We start from the raw sequence: 18,197 nt of genomic DNA, 5'->3' as shown, positions 1-18,197 counted from the left end.
AGCATTCTTTGGCATTGCCTTTCTTTGGGATTGGAATGAAAACTGGCCTTTTCCAGTTCTGTGGCCACTGCTGAGTTTCCCAAATTTGCCACTAGAGGTCAGTGGTTAGCAAAAATGCTTTCCTCATGATTTTATTGTTTCCCTGTAAAATTGTTCTTTAATAATACCATATGCAAACAATGTCCTGATTTTCATCCTCCCAACAAAAACCGTCAGTGAGGTGCAGGAGTGCCTGTCATTTACCGAACCTGGTCTGCTCTTCCTCGGCAAGCCCACAGTGCTACTAAGACAGAACTTATTCCTAACAGTGGCCATCCAAGACACAGGTTTTGGAGCTCAGGAAAATAGACACACCCATTCTTATGGAAGTCACATGGCTTTTCTCAGACTTGGACTAACAATCTCTAAAGAAATACACTAAATTGTCTATCTCGTTGGCCTAGAGTGTTGGCCTTTAACCTTTCTGTTTGCCAAGTTTCTTCCTTTTATACCAGGGCTGGGGGAAGATTGTGGGGCAGAGAACATATATATGAATAGTTCTTCCCATCTTATTGCCCCTTCTTCCGCCCTTGTACCTGACCCAGCCTTTGAGCTCCAATTTTATCCTCCTCCCCCACAACCTCTTGAAAATTCCTCTTGTCTATGACCTCCATCTGAAATGTTTGGTCTTTCAACAAGGGTTGTCTTTGTGTTTGGATCACCAGTTTTAAAAGTCAGGTGACCCAGGTGTGATGACCTCGCAGTGTCTGTCACTGTTAACTCTGGACCAAAGGTACTGACTGTATAGTATGGTTTAGTTCACTGAGCCCTCCCTAATGCACTCTCAGAGCCCCCAGATGCGCCCACCCAAGCCCTAGCCTTCACCATACTGCTGGAACAGGCAGTCAGGACTGAGGACAGGGCTCTGCCCATGGCCCCGGGGACCCAAACTGTGCTATTCCACTGATCCCCCACAAAGTTCTGCCATTATTATTCATGATACTATCTTTAAAACTGGTTCTTTTTATTTACTAAAATATATAGATTTGAAAATGACATCCTTAATGTCCTTTCCGTGAATAGAAAACCAATACCACTGCTACCAGTAAATAAAAATAAATACAGTGAACAGTGATGTGATGAAAATCTAGCTATGTACTGTTGAAAGTGAACGTCTCCCAGTCGTGTCCAACTCTTTGCAACCCCATGGACTGTATAGTCTGTCAGGCTACTCTGTCCATGGAATTCTCCAGGCCAGGATACGATACTGAAATGGGTAGCCATTCCCTTCTCCAGAGGATCTTCCCAACCCAGAGATGGAACCCAGGTCTCCTGCATTGCAGGCAGTTTCTTTACCATCTGAGCCACCAGGGAAGCTCATATACTGTTACCCACTCCTTCCTTATTAAAAGGGGAGATCAGCAAGGATTAAAGACATGCTAAAGACTTAATGCCACAAACTGAGACTTGCCGCTAAAGCAATTTAAAAACTTTCAAGGGGATCTTATAAAGGAATAGCTTTCTCACTGTGTGATTCAGCATTAATTAATGCTATGGCCTGCTACTGTCTAAGGTCACTTTTCTTTCAATCTAACTTCTCATGTGCTGGAGTGATACTCATCTCACCTGTATCAGTCAGGCTCCTGGTGGGGAGTTAATGAAAGGTCCAAGTCACAGATATAATTCACAGGAATGCACAAGAGAGGCTGAAGCACCCAGAGGCTAGGTTAGTTACCACCCCTGGGGTGGAAAGGGCAAGAAGAAGAAGTCACAATCCTGGGAAAGCTGGAGCTCCAGGGAAGAAGCTGCTCAGGGAAGTCTAGAGTCAGAAACACAACTGGCATCAAAAAAGCAGCAGGCAGTGAGTGCAAGGGGAAATGGGCATCAACGTTTTTCTCCAGTGTCTCCCGTCTGTGGCCCCTAACTGGAGGCAAATGGCGAGCAAGCCTGGGAGAGGCAGTCCATCGGGTCGGCCTCTCAGTGAACGGAAAAGCACAGGAAAGGATTTGAGAGGAGGAGCGAACAGGATCAGCACAATGTCCCTGGGAATCATTGATGCCCAGCATATGCAAGGGACACACACACACACACCCTGGCCTGAAGGGAGGGGGAGACAGAGGGCAGAGGCTGGGAGGGACAGGGCGGGCAAGACCTAACGTGCCCACTCTCTGGCCCACAGTGTCCGTGAGCATCAACAACCTGTACCCCGGCTGTGAGAACGTGAGCGTCAGGAGCCGCAGCATGATGTTCGAGCCAGGCCTCACCAAGGGGGTGCTGGAGGTGTTCGGGGCCCCGTCCCACCACCCGCACTGCGCCACGGATGACCAGTCCACCAAGGCAATCGACATCCAGAATGCCTATTTGAACGGTAGGCTCACCCTCCCCAAATGGAAAGAGTTTCCCGTAGGGAACCTGTCCCAGCGGGCATCTGCCACAGCTGCATTAAGGATGGAGAAAGGGCCAGCGTGGGAGTGACCCAGGGCTGAGGCACGGCTGGTTAATATCCCAAAAGTAAAACTAAACACAGTAGGTGCTTAACAAATGACTGTTACGTTGTTGTTCAGTCGCTCAGTCGTGTCCGACTGTTTGCCAGCCCATGGACTGCAGCACGCCAGGCTTCCCTGTCCTTCACCATCTCCCAGAGCTTGGCTTAAACTCATGTCCATTGAGTCTGTGATGCCATCCAACTGTCTTATTCTCTGAGCCCTCTTCTCCTCTTACCCTCAGTACCTCCCAGCTTGAGGGTCTTTTCCAATGAGTCAGCTATTTGCATCAAGTGGCTGAAGTATTGGAGCTTCAGCTTCAGCATCCTGAGTATTCAGGATTGGTTTCCTTTAGGATTGACTGGTTTGATCTCCTTGCAATCCAAGAGACTCTCAAAAGTCTTTTGAGTAAAAGTGAAGAGCCTTTTGAGTAAAAGTAAAGAGTCTTTTGAGTAAAGAGTATGTTTACTCTTTGGAATAAATTTAAAGACTCAAATTCAAAGACGGTGAGTAAATTTTTTATGAAGACTTTACCCAACAGTCTTTTGAGTCTGTTGAGTAAATTAGTGCATTTTTTAACCTCATAAAATACAGTCTCATTAGCAGTTGGTATACCCAATTTGAAACCCAAGTGCTGGCTCTCCCTAGAGTTCCCAGGGTCCCCACCAGGAACACAAAGCTTGCTGAGATGCAGTTCATTCAGAACAGGGATAGAGCAGTTTCTCTGAGGCTCAGTTCCCTTAACTGTGAGGATTTTATGAGCTGGTGTCTATTAAAAGTCCTAGAGAGAGGAACTCAGAAGAAATTGGGGGCATCTTCATGAAATCCCTTTTATATACTAAACCCAGTTAAAAATAGAATACTCAGGGTGTTTACCTAAAGCAGCAGTTCTTAAACTCCAGCATACACACACATGCCCTGGAGCCACGGGAAGCACAGACTGCCAGGCCCTGCCCCTAAGCCTCTGATTCAGCCCATCTGGGGAGTTTCCTGGCGATGCTGCTACTGGGCCAGGGACCCTAAAGATATAAAGTTCACATGCATTTTGCTCCCTTAGAAGTTGAGTGTTGTCTGAGTTCCGGGGAGCACAGCTGGCCCTGCCGCGTAGGGAGCGAAGTGTGTGCGCAGCACCCACCACCCACACCCTCACCCCTCCTCCTCCCCTGGTCTCACCCCCTTCCCGGGTCTGGCTCCAGCACTCCGCAGGCTCAAAGGGCCTATTTCTGTGTTCCCAAAACTATTCCCACTGAGGTTTTAGCTGCCAGACTTAGAGGGTCATGCTCCCCAAGAGTGCTGGGCTCTAGAAAAACCCTGTGGATCTTCCAGAATGTCTCGACTGCAGAATTTCTGGCACAGAGTAAGCACCAAGGGGAAAAATTAGGGAAAAGGAGCCTGAAATCCTATAACTGAAGTGGTCCTGCCTGACTGCCCAGAGGCCACTGGGTGGGTGTCACCGGCCTTGTGGGATCTGGTGGTGTCCAGGTGTCTGGACGATCTTGAGGAGGTTCTGGATGCCCTAGAAACTCCAGGTCAGAATCTCGCCCATGACATTTACAGGAAAACCAGCCACATCACAGCCCCTGTGTGGGAAAGCGACCACACCCCTACCACACACACACACACACACACACACACTTCCTCCCCAGCCTGACCCTTCCACTGCCTCCCCGAGTGTGGTTGGCCTCTTGGACCCAATCTCCTCACAGTTCCTCTTACATCCTTCATGTGCCAAGCCGCTCATCAATTATTGCATCTTACACCTGTCTGCAGTGGCCTGCTCCCTTCTGACCATCCAGAACAGATCACCCCTTAGCCGTAAAGGTGAATTTAGTCACTATTAAATCAAAATTAAGGTTACATTTCATAGTGAAGATTCCAGTGTTGGGGGGTAGAAAACCAAGTGTTTGTACACATACACCTCTCCATGTATGCTTATAGGCATGCACATACACACATGTGTGGGGTTTGTGTGTGTTTGTACCACTCTGGGGTGTTATAAATAGATGTGATAGAGATACACATATAATAATGATACAGATATGATCATGGAAGTGTTAAGGAAAATGGAAAAGCAGATTACAGATACAAGTAGGTTTACTGTAGTAGTAGTTAGTCACCTCAGGCATGTCCTCTTCTTTGCGACCCCATGGACTGTAGCCCACCAGGTTCCTCTGTCCATGGGATTCTCCAGGCAAGAATCCTGGAGTGGGCTGCCATTTCCTTCTCCAGGAGATCTTCCTGACCCAGGGATTGAACCAAGGTGTCCTACATGGCAAGCACATTCTTTACCACCTAAGCCACCTATAGTTGTATAGGTAAAAGGCGTGGGTATAGAAACAGACATAGACAGAAAATATAGGGATATGTAAATATTCCATATGTAGATCTATACTTAAGTAGATGCATAAATAAACAGATGAATGTGGTGGATGTCACTGTCCCTATTCATAATCCCTAAAGTGCTAAGAAAATTTGTGATTGAAATTTGGTGGCGTTTCACGATTGTTAATCTTTCTTTTCCTTTTTCTCTGTAGGCATTGGTGACTTCAGTGTATGGGAGTTCTCTGGAAATCCTGTCTACTTCTGCTGTTATGACTATTTTGCTGCAAACGATCCCACGTCCATCCATGTCATTGTTTTCAGTCTAGAAGAGCCCTATGAGATTCAGCTGAATCAAGTGATTTTCTGGCTTAGTTTCCTGAAGTCTCTTGTCCCCGTGGAAGAACCAATAGGTGAGTTGTGATGCCAGAGGGGCAGATGGTCCTTCCTCCTGACCTTGCTTCCTGCTCACGCCCAGATCTGGCAGCTTGTGGCCAGTAAGCCACCCTTATTCCTCCTTCCTATCAGGAGATCTCCACTCGGGAAGCTTCCTAAGGCTCAGCTGTTGGTTTTGTTTTGCAAGGAGTTGTTTCATGACTGCATATTTCTGCCACAAAGACTCAGTTCTGAACAATTCCTTGAGAGTCATTTCTGACTTTCTTTCTGTATTTCAGAGCTGTGGTCACTTTTGTTAGGTGAATAGTGGGACACCTCATCTGATAGCTGCTGTGCTTTTACCTAACGGGCATGTAGTTAACAAACAAAACAAGCTCCCCTTCATCCATCAAAAATGAAAGAAAGGGAACCATGTTAACTGAATGTAGTATCTTAGCCTTATTCCTAGAGGAAAAGACAGCATGGACAGACTTATTTTGTTCTTTTCATACAAAAAAAAGAAGCAGCCTTCCCTGGTGAAATGTAAAACTCAGCAGTCAATTCTTTTCCTGAAAAGCATGTAACAGCAAAATAAATTGGGCTAATTCCCTTCAGGGTACCTCCACTTTTGCCTCCTCCTTCATGTTTTCATTTTAAACACTGCCATAAGAGAGAGGCTCTCTGCTGATGTGAACTGCAGGAGTTTCCCTTCTGAGCCTTTTCTGTGCTGTGCTGCATTCAGCAGCTGGCTCTGGTCTTGGAAAGAGCATCCCCCAGCCAGAAGCTAGATCTCCCCTCACCATGCAAATAAGGCCTACTTGGAGGAAGATCTGAGAATCTGCGTCATGCTCTGTGGTCGCTTCTGGTCCACTTCTGAGCAGCCTTCCTTGAGGCCCAGGAAATAGGCTCATTCCATGTTTGGCCAGGCCTAGACCTTCTAGTGACCTGATAGGTCACTCCGATCAGCAGGCACAGGTTTGCAACTCTGCAGGCAAAATGTACCAGTCTCATGCACCTAGCGAGGCGGCCCAGACCGAGCACCCCACCTCACCTGGGCAGGGTGGAGGTTTGCTCTCCACACCTGGGCAGGTGTGAAATGGCTCACTTTCTGCCCTCAGCCTTTGGCGGCAAGCTGAAGAACCCACTCCGAGTTGTCCTGGTGGCCACCCATGCTGACATCGTGAACCTTCCTCGTCCAGCTGGAGGCGAGTTTGGATATGACAAAGATACCTCGTTGCTGAAAGAGATCAGGAACAGGTAAGGTGGTTGCTGTATCTTCAGGTAATGCAGCCGAAATCAGGTGACCCAGAGAGAGGAATGAAAGAACTGAAAGGTCTCTTTGGCTTGGCCGAAATTTTTATTGTTACCAAAGCCACCAATACACATAATAACAAATTAAACAGAAGTAAAAGGCACAGGATAAAAATCAGCAGCCTTGGAGTACTACTGCCCAGAGGTAACTCTTTTTAGTTGATTTCCTGCATTTTTTTTTTCAGCTTTACTGAGGTGTAATTGACAAGTGAAATTGTAAGCTATTTAAACTATACAACGTGGTGATTCAATATATATATCTACACAATGTGAAAGGATTCTCTCCATCTCATTAATTAACATATCAGTCACCTCACATATTTATCTTTTTTGTGTGTGAAGACATCAATCAGTATTTCTTAAAATGTAAGGTGCAACCTGCTAGTGGATCATAAACTTCGTTTCAGAGGCCTGCGGTACAATGTAGGCGAGAGGAACATGATAGAAAATATCAGGGTGCATTTTATGTCAAGTATTCTTGGAAAACTTTTTTGTTTCACTTAGAAATATGGATGTGCTTACAATCACAGTGTAAAAGTATCTATTTTTACTTAATGTCTATCCCACCCAAAAAATTTTGAACCTGCAGCTCTATTTAATATGCTAGTAATTTGATTTCTTGGTTTATCAACTCACACTTACCTATTATCTTCCTGATATGAAAAGTTGGGCTTCTACTAATACTTTTTCTTCTGGAGTGTAGCCAATTAACAATATTGTGACAGTTTCCGGTGATCTACTAACACCTTAGATCTAAGGTGTTGTTGCATACTCATCCCTCTGTTCTTACTCCATCAGCTTCCACAGTATCTCTTCTCCTGCCTGGTCAAGTGAGTTCATTAGGCCTCCCCTTTCCTGTGTCGAGGGAAGCTGTGTTCCCCAATTTTGTGGAACCTGGGGCACCTGGAGCAGGCGGTGTCCCCAGGCCTCCACACCAGGGTGACATTACAGAGTCCAGCCAACAGCAGGTGGGGGTGTGTCTCCGCAAGGCCACCAGCCCTTCCTTGCCCGCCCTCCCACCCCCCAACCCTTTGGACCAGCAGGAGCCTGGCCCTCTGTGGAAACACGTGGGGAGACTGCATCTCTCTCAGGAGGCCACTGCTCTTCCCCTAGGTTTGGGAATGATCTTCACATTTCAAATAAGCTCTTTGTTCTGGATGCTGGGGCTTCTGGGTCTAAGGACATGAAGGTACTTCGAAATCACCTGCAAGAAATACGGAGCCAGATTGTTTCGGTGAGTATACCTGGGGAGGGCTGGACCCAACCTTCAACCAGACCATGCAGTGACCAGGGAGTTGGACCTCTTTGTGCCTCTTTGTATGGTTCTCTTGGTTTGGTCTGGTTTTCACGGGACCCAGTACAAGGTGTCTACATGGCCACATTTTCATCCTGTTGTTCTAGGGTGAGGAAGAGTAAAGAAATGAGGAGATGGCCTTGAGATGAAGAGTTGTTATGGGCAAGACAGACTAGAGTGTATGAAATTCTGAGTTTTAGTGGTTTGTTTAAGAGTAAAATTGCTTCCTAAAAATTACAAAAGCAATTCAAAAGTGAGTAAACATATTGTGAAATATTTCAGAAATGCAGAAAAGTGGAAAAACAGTCACCAACAAAATTCACTGAAGAAATAATAGATGACCAAATGGAATGAGATGGTGTTCTTAGATGGCAAGATCTTAGGAAGTGTTTCATTTTCCGGAGTTATATAAACTTTGTACAGTTCTCATTAGCATCTGAATGGGATTGAGGACATGGGGTTTTTGTCTTAACACTTCAATAGAAGAATAAGTGAACATAAAGGCCCTGCAATCAGTAAATAAATGGAATAGATTAGTGAGGGTAGAAATAGTTCAGAACATCTGCAGAAATTTAATAGAAAACAGAGATGTTATTTAAATTTAATGGGGAAATTTAATAAATGACGTGGCACAACTGGCTATTTGCCTGGAAGGAAATAAGGTTGAACTCCTACTCACTACACAACCCCAAAATAAACTGTAGGCAGATTAAAGCTTTTAAATGTAAAAAGCAGTATCTTGAATGGAAATGCAAGAGAATTTATTTTTAAAATACCTCGAGAGTGTTCGAGAAAACTTTTAAACCAAGACAGAGAGCCTCAGAAGTTTTCAAAGAAAATACACCAATATTTTGTTCAAATACATTGGACAACATAAAAGTTTAAAAAGTTTTTTCTGGCAAGTAAATTCCATAAATGAAGTTAAAAGGTGACATGGACTGGGGAAAAAAAATATTCTCAATGCTTTTGGCGTATGAAAGATTACTATCCATAATATTCAAAAAGCTCTCTGAAATGAGCAAATGTTCCAATGGAAAATGCTAAAAAAAAAAAAAAAAAAAAAAAAAGTGCTCCAGGGACTGTTTCTTCTTCTTCTAAGCTCCAGTGTAACAACAATACGGCTCTTATCCCCCTGCCTGATAGAGGCCATCTTCAATTATAGCTTACTGTTTACCTGGTGGAAGTGACCTGTTTACAACACCAGGCACCAGTTCCAGATGTGCTTTGGGAATTTTCAGGAACTCTTTCCTCTCTCATGAAGCCTGACCCTAACTTTCTGAAAGGGGCCACACTACAGCGCTCAGTGGGCAGGGAGTAAGCCTGGAGGGCCTCAGAGAACCTGGTCACAGAACCCAGTGGGTGGCGATCAGGAACAGCGGTCTGTGAAGGGCTCAGCGCCTGCCCATCTGGTAGGACAAAGGCCTGTGCTCCCCGCAGGGTTTTGAGCTGAGGTGTTGCATATATCTGCTCCACGTCCCTGCACCCCATAGCTCCTGAAATCAGGCAGATGGAACTCACCAAACCCACTGCTTTTAGCCCTAGGAACGTTGTTAAATTTAGGAGGCATAAAAATGATTGCAGAAGGGACTGCCTAACAGTGCAGTGTATGGCTTGTGGGAGGTTTAATTAGGAAGGTGTGTTGATTATATGAGTCTGTAACATAGACTGATTTATTTAACCAAGTTAAGAGATGAAAAGCTCATTACAAGCCAATTACCAAGAATTAATCAAATTGGCTCTAATGGTAAAGATCCACCTGCCAATGTAGGAGACATAAGAGACACAGGTTCGATCCCTGGGTCGGGAAGATCCCCTGGAGGTGGGCATGCAACCCACTCCAGTATTCTGGCCTGGAGAATCCCATGGACAGAGGAACCTGGCAGGCTGCAGTTCATAGGGTCACACAGAGTCGAACACGACTGAAGTGACTTAGCACGCATGCACATCTCAACAATAATCCTCACCGATACCTAATTTGCTGGTAAAAACCCATCTAATGTTGATATAATGAAACTTAACTCTCTTCTCCTGTCTTTTTGTTCATAAAGTGGTCATCCCCTGGCTGAAACCCTCACTCCAAGGGGGTGGGGGGACATCAGAAGTTGGTGCACCTTAGATCACTGAGTCCACAGTTCCAGAACCATTATTGCAAAGCCTCACCATCTGTTTAACGTGAGCAGAAGTGAAAGCCTCTGTAAACTTGTAGATTTGTGAAATAGATTCTGCTTAAAGGCAAGTCTGAAAAAAGAACTGCCCCAGGCACCTAACACAGTGCTTTGTACATAGTAGTCATTCAGTGTTTGTTAAATAAAGCTATTAGTGTTGTTCAAATTAAAAAAAAAAAAAAAAAAAGAACTGCCCCAGTACTTAGCCAAAAAAGCATGAGTGCACCTGAATAATTCCATGCAGCAGTGCAGATATGAGCAGCATCATTTTTAATCCCAGCTCTCCGTGAGTCCCCACAGCAGTACCTTGACCTGCCCATCCTGCATGTTCTAGGTCTGCCCTCCAATGACTCACCTATGTGAAAAGATCATCTCCACTTTGCCCTCCTGGAGGAAGCTCAACGGCCCCAACCAGCTGATGTCACTGCAGCAGTTCGTGTACGACGTACAGGACCAGTTGAACCCCCTGGCCAGCGAGGCGGACCTCCGGCGCATCGCCCAGCAGCTCCACAGTGCTGGCGAGGTGAGAGCTCCAGCCTGGCGGGGATCTGGGAGGAGCCCCCCAGGATGCACTTCCAGCATCTGAAGGTGGGATGAGCTGGAGGGGCAGAGTGGCAACTGCGCACTGCCCATGATGCCTCACAGGAAGGCGCGGGTGATTTCCTAAACTGCGAGCCTCTGCTCTCCTGTTCACCTTAAAAGCGCAGTTCATTTGTTATTGTTGTGGTGGTATTTTGGGGTTTTTTTTTTTTTTTTTTTCTTTTTTTTTCTTTGCTTTGGTTGGTTGATTTTCTGGCTTCTCTTAGTTTGAGGGCAGAATTCCCACGACACTGGGTGATTGGGCCTCTCCTCCCTCTCCCCATAGCCCCTGGTGCTTAGCTGTGATTCCTGCAGCTCGGATGACTGATCTCCATGAGGTGTGTCAGCTACACACAGACCTAGTGAGTTCACAGACAGTCAAGAAATGGTAGTGATGTGTCCTCATGGAGATGACATCTGGAGACACTAAGATGTGGCAAGCAGTGGTCCCCAGAAATGAGCAAGAAATAGAAATCTCTGTTTCTGGTTGTGTTACATTCAGCACTGGGATGTAGTTTGGGAAGTCTGTTCTAATTGCTTCATATGCTGCCTGTCCCACTAAAGAGGGCGTAGCCTTCACATGCGTCTATCTTGTGAAATCAGGAGACAGTATAAGCTAGTCTGGACCAAGAAGAACAGTTCTGAACGTGAAAAAACAGAAGCAGTTTGGAGAATTTACAAACAAGAAGTGTGCCTCCCCATTCTCAGGGGCCACATTAGGCCCTTGGCAATGATAGGCTTGAAATTCTAATTAAATCAAGAAGCCAGTGATCCTAAAATACTAGAGCCTCAAGCAGTGATTGTGTCAGTCTTTGAATCCTCATGAAACTACAGGCTAAATCTACTAGCCCCTCCAGCGGTACTTTAAATGATTGCCTCCAAGGATGGGAAAAATGAAGGACCAAAGCTTACCTTATAGTGCTAGATACAAATGTATATATTTTAACAAAAATAATAAGCTCACTCTTTTTAATAAAGTATTCTCTTGTCTTCTGGCATTTGATCAGCAACTTTCTAGATCATGGAGATTTGGCAATTCATCTCTTGCTGCTCTTGAGACTTTAATAAGTAAATAAAGGTAGAAAGAAAAGAAGGGAAATCTGAATCAGGCAGCCGCACTTTGACTGGCTGCCAGCCCCTCTCCAGTACTGTTCTGGTCTCTAGGAAGTAATCTAAGAATCTTACTCAGATTTCATCAGTTGTTCTGTCTTCTTCTGGCTCAGGATCACACACTGCACTCAGTCATCTGTCTCCTTAGTGGCCTCCAATAAGGCACAGTGTATCTGTCTGTCTTCTGTGACCCTGAGGAGATAGTCTGAGACTGAATTGCAGACAGCATTCTACCAAAGTGAAAGTGAAAGTCGCTCAGTTGTGTCCAACTTTTTGAGACCCCATGGATAGTCCATGGAATTCTCTAGGTCAGAATACTGAAGTGGGTAACCTATCCCTTCTCCAGTGGATCTTCCCGACCCAGGAATTGAACCAGGGTCTCCTGTATTGTGGGCGGATTCTTTACCAACTGAGGTATCAGGGAAGCCCATTCTACCAAATGTCTTATTAAAAACTAAAAGATACTGCTCTACATTCCAGAAATGTCTCAAGTTTGAACAGAGGGCATCTCAAAGACTTAGACTCGGGGAGAAAAGTGGGGCTTCTCTGCTGGCTCAGATGGTAAAGAATCTGCCTGCAACCCAGGAGACCTGGGTTTGATCCCTGGGTCAGGAAGATCCTCTGGAGAAGGAAATGGCTACCCACTCCAGTATTCTTGCCTGGAGAATTCCAAGGACAGAGGATATAGTCTATGGGGTTGCAGAGTTGGACATGACTGAGTAACTAACACTCTGTTTCACTTTTCATGGGGAGAAAAGTACTCCCAGTGCAAACAGATCTCAGCCTCCATGTGAGATCACTGATCTTTGTAGAACTAATCCAGAACAGAGAGGCAGGGAAGGAGGGGTAAGTGCCAAAAAGGAGAAAGTTGCTTCTATTTGTGTGTATGTGTGTGTCATTTTTTTTATTCTTTCTAACTTCTGCTTTTTAAAGAAATGAATATGACAGGAAAAGCTGAAGTCCCCTTTGCCATCACCTCTCGCCTCATTCCTCCCTTGCCCCTCCAGGGCCAACCACTGTGGTAGCATATCTTTCCAGAACAGTCTAATGTAACATTCTGAATCTTTTTTGAAAAATTTCAAGCCTTCAGAGAAGTTGCAAGAATAGTAGGATGAATCCTCATATCCTCCAAACCTAATTTAACTAGCTGTTTACGCTTTGCTAAATTTACTTTGTCTCTCTTCTGTTTATGTATTTGCTTTGCAAACATCATGACCTTTCACCTCTAAATAATTTAGCTCGCATCTGCTAAGGAGGACATTCTCCCACATAACCATAATATATTTGATTATCATATCCTGGAAACATAACGTTGATATAATCCTATGGTTGAATTTATAGTCCTCGTTGAAGATTTTGCCACTTGTCCCAGTATTTTCTTTTACAGCTAATTTTATTCATTTGTGTATTTATTTTGGGATTCAGAATCCAGTTAAAAATCACCCATTGCATTGGGCTTCTGTCTCTCCCTATCTCTTTTATTGTGTTGGCCTTTTATAATAAGAGTCAAAGGTAGTCTTTTCAGAATCTCCTTTATGGCATTGCCAAATGGTATTTCTTGGTTCAGTATTGATTTTGAGACCCCTCCATACGAATGTCCTGGGTCGTTCCTTATAGCATCTGCACAGATTTCATTCCTGCTCAGGCCCCTTAGTGGTTTGAGCAGCTGGGTTATCTGGTCCTTTATGTTGCTAATGCGTGACTTCCCGTTGTCCCCTCGGACAGATCAACATCATGCAGAGCGAAACCGTCCAGGACGTGCTGCTCCTGGATCCCCGCTGGCTGTGCACCAACGTTCTGGGGAAGCTGCTCTCTGTGGAGACCCCACGAGCCCTGCACCATTACCGTGGCCGCTACACCATGGAGGACGTCCAGCGCCTGGTGCCCGACAGCGACGTGGAGGAGCTGCTGCAGATCCTGGATGCCATGGACATCTGCGCGCGGGACCTGAGCAGCGGGACCATGGTGGACATCCCCGCCCTGATCAAGACTGACAACCTGCACCGCTCCTGGACGGACGAGGAGGACGAGGTGCGGGTCTACGGCGGAGTGCGCGTCGTCCCGGTGGAGCACCTCACCCCCTTCCCGTGCGGCATCTTCCACAAAGTGCAGGTGAACCTATGCCGGTGGATCCACCAGCAGAGCGCGGAGGGAGACGCGGACATTCGCCTGTGGATGAACGGCTGCAAGATCGCCAACCGCGGGGCCGAGCTGCTGGTGCTCCTGGTCAACCACGGCCAGGGCATAGAGGTGCAGGTGCGTGGACTGGAGACGGAGAAGATCAAGTGCTGCTTCCTGCTGGACTCGGTATGCAGCACCATCGAGAACGTCATGGCCACCACGCTGCCCGGGCTGCTGACGGTGAAGCACTACCTGAGCCCCCAGCAGCTGCGAGAGCATCACGAGCCCGTCATGATCTACCAGCCACGGGATTTCTTCCGGGCGCAGACCCTCAAGGAGACCTCGCTGACCAACACTATGGGTGGGTACAAGGAGAGCTTCAGCAGCATCATGTGCTTCGGCTGTCACGATGTCTACTCGCAGGCCAGCCTGGGCATGGACATCCACGCGTCAGATCTGAACCTCCTGACCCGGAGGAAACTCAGCCGCCTGTTGGACCCACCCGACCCCATGGGGAAGGACTGGTGCCTCCTTGCCATGAACTTGGGCCTCCCCGACCTTGTGGCCAAGTACAACACCAATCACGGGTCTCCCAAGGAGTTCCTCCCGAGCCCAGCCCACGCCCTGCTCCGGGAATGGACTTCCTACCCCGAGAGCACTGTCGGCATCCTCATGTCCAAACTGCGGGAGCTGGGGCGTCGGGACGCAGCGGACTTCCTGCTGAAGGCGTCCTCTGTGTTCAAAATCAACCTCGACGGCAACGGCCAGGAGGCCTACGCCTCAAGCTGCAACAGTGGCGCATCTCACAATTCCATTAGCTCAGTCGTGTCCCGGTGAGGGCAGCCTTCGGCTTGGGCAGGGTCTCTCCCAACTGCAGGGGCAAGGGGGACACAGCCCATCTTTCCCACCAGAGATTCTGGCGCGTCCCTTCCTACGCCCACATCCTGAAGGACGCCCCCTCCCTCCCCACTTCACCTACTTCTCTACCACTACCTCCCTCCTCTCACACATTCCCTGGTGTGTGAATGAATGGTCTTTCTAGTTCAAGAGCAGACCCTATCCTTTAAACCTTTGGCCATTTGAAAAGCTAGCCACCCTCCACCTCTCATCCTCTAGTACCTTGCTTCTTAATGATAATTTTACTGGAATTCCTAACTTTTCAATGAAATTTTTTTAAACTATTATATTAAATGTCCTTTAAAAAAAAAAAAGCGCACATTTATCCAAGATGTGTATTTCTTATACTCTTTTCTTTGTTATACCATGTCCTCAGCTTATCTCTTTTATATTTGTAGGAAAAACTCCCATGTAAGGAATCCCACTGTATGATTTATAAACAGACAATATGTGAGTGCCTTTTGCAGAAGAGGGTGTGTTTGAAATCATCCAAGTCAGCCCGAAGCTGTCGAGAAAGAAACACTCCCTCTCTGTCTCTTGCTGTATGCTGATCATCGCCAGAGGTGCTTCACCTGAGGGTTTTTTGTATTTTGGTTTTTTTTTTTCTTTTTTTTTTTTGGAAACTTTTGTGTTTCCTTTGGCAAGGAAAGGGGAGAAAGAAAACCTCCTCTAGAGCAATTTCATGGCCAGTGTTGTTACTACAAGACATGTTCGTGTTTGCTTTTGTTTCAACGTCAGTGTGAACGTTCACGTGGAACCTGCAGGCTGTCTTGCTTCTTCATCCCCTGTCGTCTCAGGTAGAAGGTTGACACGGTCACAGGGAGCCAAGACCTGTGTGAGAATTCAGAAGACCCCAACTCATGATTTGTGGCAGTTTGTTGTCATGTGCATAGCAGACGGTTCTCCACATTTAGATCCTGGTTTGAAAACTTCCTGTACTTGAAGTTTCAAAAAGAAAATAAAGGAAGCAAGTTCTCTTGCAGTGATTTTGAATTGTGATGGAGTTTTAAATTGAAATAAGGGAACATGTCCTAATTCTTCTGTCCTGAGAAGCATGTAATTTTAATATTATATCATATGTATATATATATATGCAGTATGTATATACATATATATTAATACAGGTATTTTTACTTAATCTTTAAGATGTAGTAAAAAAAGTTTTCTTTTTTGTTCTTTTTTTCTTTTCCTTTTTTTTTTTTTTAATAAATAAACTGTTGCTTGTTGCATTAGCTTGTTGGTCTTTAATTCAAGAAGGATTCTTTTTGTCATGTTTTCATTTATCAGTACCCTCATGTGACCAGCCAGTCCCAAAAGTGATTAAACCTAAACTCTTAGGGCTGGAAATCAACAGCAGTTTATTAGGTGCTTAATTATTACTGAAGTTGGGAATGGTGTGGAAAAGCAGAAAGAGCTTGGATGATGTCACCTGTGTTTTTGCTTTAAAGAAAAGAAGCTCTTTCCACTTCCTTGGGTGAGCCCCAAAACCAAATTGTATCATTTAGTTCTCAGCTATGGGGAAACAGGAAGCTTTCTATTTCTGTACAAAGGTGGAGAGACTAGTGCTCTATGGGAACAACAGAAAACTTGCTACAAAAGATACATACCTGCCTTCCTTTACTTAGAGACCACACTGCCCCAAAAAGCCATCAGGTTTTGTCCTGCATGAAAGCATCACTATGAACAAAGCTAGTGGATGTGATGGAATTCCAGTTGAGCTATTTCAAATCTTGAAAGATGATGCTGTGAAAGTGCCGCACTCAATATGCCAGCAAATTTGGAAAACTCAGCAGTGGCCACAGGACTGGAAAAGGTCAGTTTTCATTCCAGTCCCTAAGAAAGGCAATCCCAAAGAATGCTCAAACTACCGCACAAATGCACTCATCTCACACGCTAGTAAAGTAATGCTCAAAATTCTCCATGCCAGGCTTTAGCAATACGTGAACCGAGAACTTCCAGATGTTCAAGCTGGTTTCAGAAAAGGCAGAGGAACCAGAGATCAAATTGACAATATCTGCTGGATCATCGAAAAAGCAAGAGAGTTCCAGAAAAACATCTATTTCTGCTTTATTGACTATGCCAAAGTCTTCAACTGTGTGGATCACAATAAACTGTGGAAAATTCTGAAAGAGATGGGAATACCAGACCACTTGACCTTGAGAAACCTGTATGCAGGTCAAGAAGCAACAGTTAGAACTGGACATGGAACAACAGACTGGTTCCAAATAGGAAAAGGAGTACGTCAAGGCTGTATATTGTTACCCTGCTTATTTAACTTATATGCAGAGTACATCACGAGAAATCCTGGGCTGGAAGAAGCACAAGCTGGAATCAAGATTTCCGGGAGAAATATCAATAACCTCAGATATGCAGATGACACCACCCTTATGGCAGAGAGTGAAGAGGAACTGAAAAGCCTCTTGATGAAAGTGAAAGAGGAGAGTGAAAAAGTTGGCTTAAAGCTTAACGTTCAGAAAACTAAGGTCATGGCGTCTGGTCCCATTGCCTCATGGCAAATAGATGGGGAGACAGTAGAAACAGTGTCAGACTTTATTTTTTTGGGCTCCAAAATCACTGCAGATGGTGATTGCAGCCATGAAATTAAAAGACGCTTACTCCTTGGAAGGAAAGTTATGACCAGCCTAGATAGCTTATTAAAAAGCAGAAACATTACTTTGCCAACAAAGGTCCGTCTGGTCAATGCTATGGTTTTTCCAGTGATCACGTATGGATGTGAGAGTTGGACTGTGAAGAAAGCTGAGTGCAAAAGAATTGATGCTTTTGAACTGTGGTGTTGAAGAAGACTCTTGAGAGTCCCTTGGACCGCAAGGAGATCCAACCAGTCCATCCTAGGGGAGATCAGTCCTGGGTGTTCATTGGACAGACTGATGCTGAAGCTGAAACTCCAATACTTTGGCCACCTCATGAGAAGAGTTGACTCATTGGAAAAGACCCTGATGCTGGGAGGGATTAGGGGCAGGAGGAGAAGGGGATGACAGAAGATGAGATGGCTGGATGGCATCACCGACTAGATGGGCATGAATTTGAGTGAACTCCGGGAGTTGGTGATGGACAGGGAGGCCTGGCATGCTGCGATTCATGGGGTCGCAAAGAGTCGGACAAGACTGAGCGACCGAACTGAACTGATAGCTGTAAGTGACAAAAACTCTAAGTGACAAAACCCATCTTTAGTAAAACCTGAAAGCTTCTTTAAAAAAAAAAAGAAAAAAAGGAGCAAAGAAAAAAAAAACTGGAAGGAAAAATACTACAATGGTGTGGTTGATGTTTTTCTGTGGTGGTGGAAGTAGAATTCATTTCTGTTTTGCCTAGATTGTCCTTAGTAAACAAGTAAAAAATTGTCCTTAGATTTACTTTTATAGGGAGAAAATAAATTTTAATGGAGTAAAATTTAAAGCTACATATAGATATGTGTCAAAAGGATGGCACTGAAATTGAAATCACAGTTGCCTTAGAGGAATAGAGCCTCCTTTTATTTTTTTGGCCACACTCAGCTTACAGGAATTCAGTTTCCTTACCAGGGATTGAATTCTGGCAGTGAAATTT

General features: G+C 45.3%; 1 protein-coding gene across 7 annotated transcripts in view; it reads left to right on the top strand.

Moving 5' to 3' along the window:
* Window positions 1-15,778, top strand: part of DAPK1 (death associated protein kinase 1) — a 205,820-nt gene extending 190,042 nt beyond the window's left edge. For 6 of the 7 annotated variants that reach the window (XM_061163707.1, XM_061163703.1, XM_061163701.1 and 3 more), the window contains exons 21-27: window positions 2,159-2,347; window positions 4,997-5,194; window positions 6,275-6,413; window positions 7,581-7,701; window positions 10,261-10,449; window positions 13,341-14,569; window positions 15,032-15,778. In XM_061163707.1, the coding sequence (XP_061019690.1) occupies window positions 2,159-2,347; window positions 4,997-5,194; window positions 6,275-6,413; window positions 7,581-7,701; window positions 10,261-10,449; window positions 13,341-14,569; window positions 15,032-15,065 (2,099 nt within the window). In that variant the 3' untranslated portion in view covers window positions 15,066-15,778. Of the gene's footprint in view, window positions 1-2,158; window positions 2,348-4,996; window positions 5,195-6,274; window positions 6,414-7,580; window positions 7,702-10,260; window positions 10,450-13,340 lie in introns of all 7 variants that reach the window. The other variant, XM_061163708.1, reaches the window with a different exon arrangement.
* Window positions 15,779-18,197: the final 2,419 nt, after the last annotated feature.

Source organism: Dama dama, chromosome 16 (genome assembly GCF_033118175.1).
Source record: "Dama dama isolate Ldn47 chromosome 16, ASM3311817v1, whole genome shotgun sequence".
NCBI classification, from domain to species: Eukaryota; Metazoa; Chordata; class Mammalia; order Artiodactyla; family Cervidae; genus Dama; species Dama dama.
The sequence above is the reverse complement of the archived record's forward strand: the minus strand, read 5'-3'. Positions and strand labels throughout refer to the sequence as shown.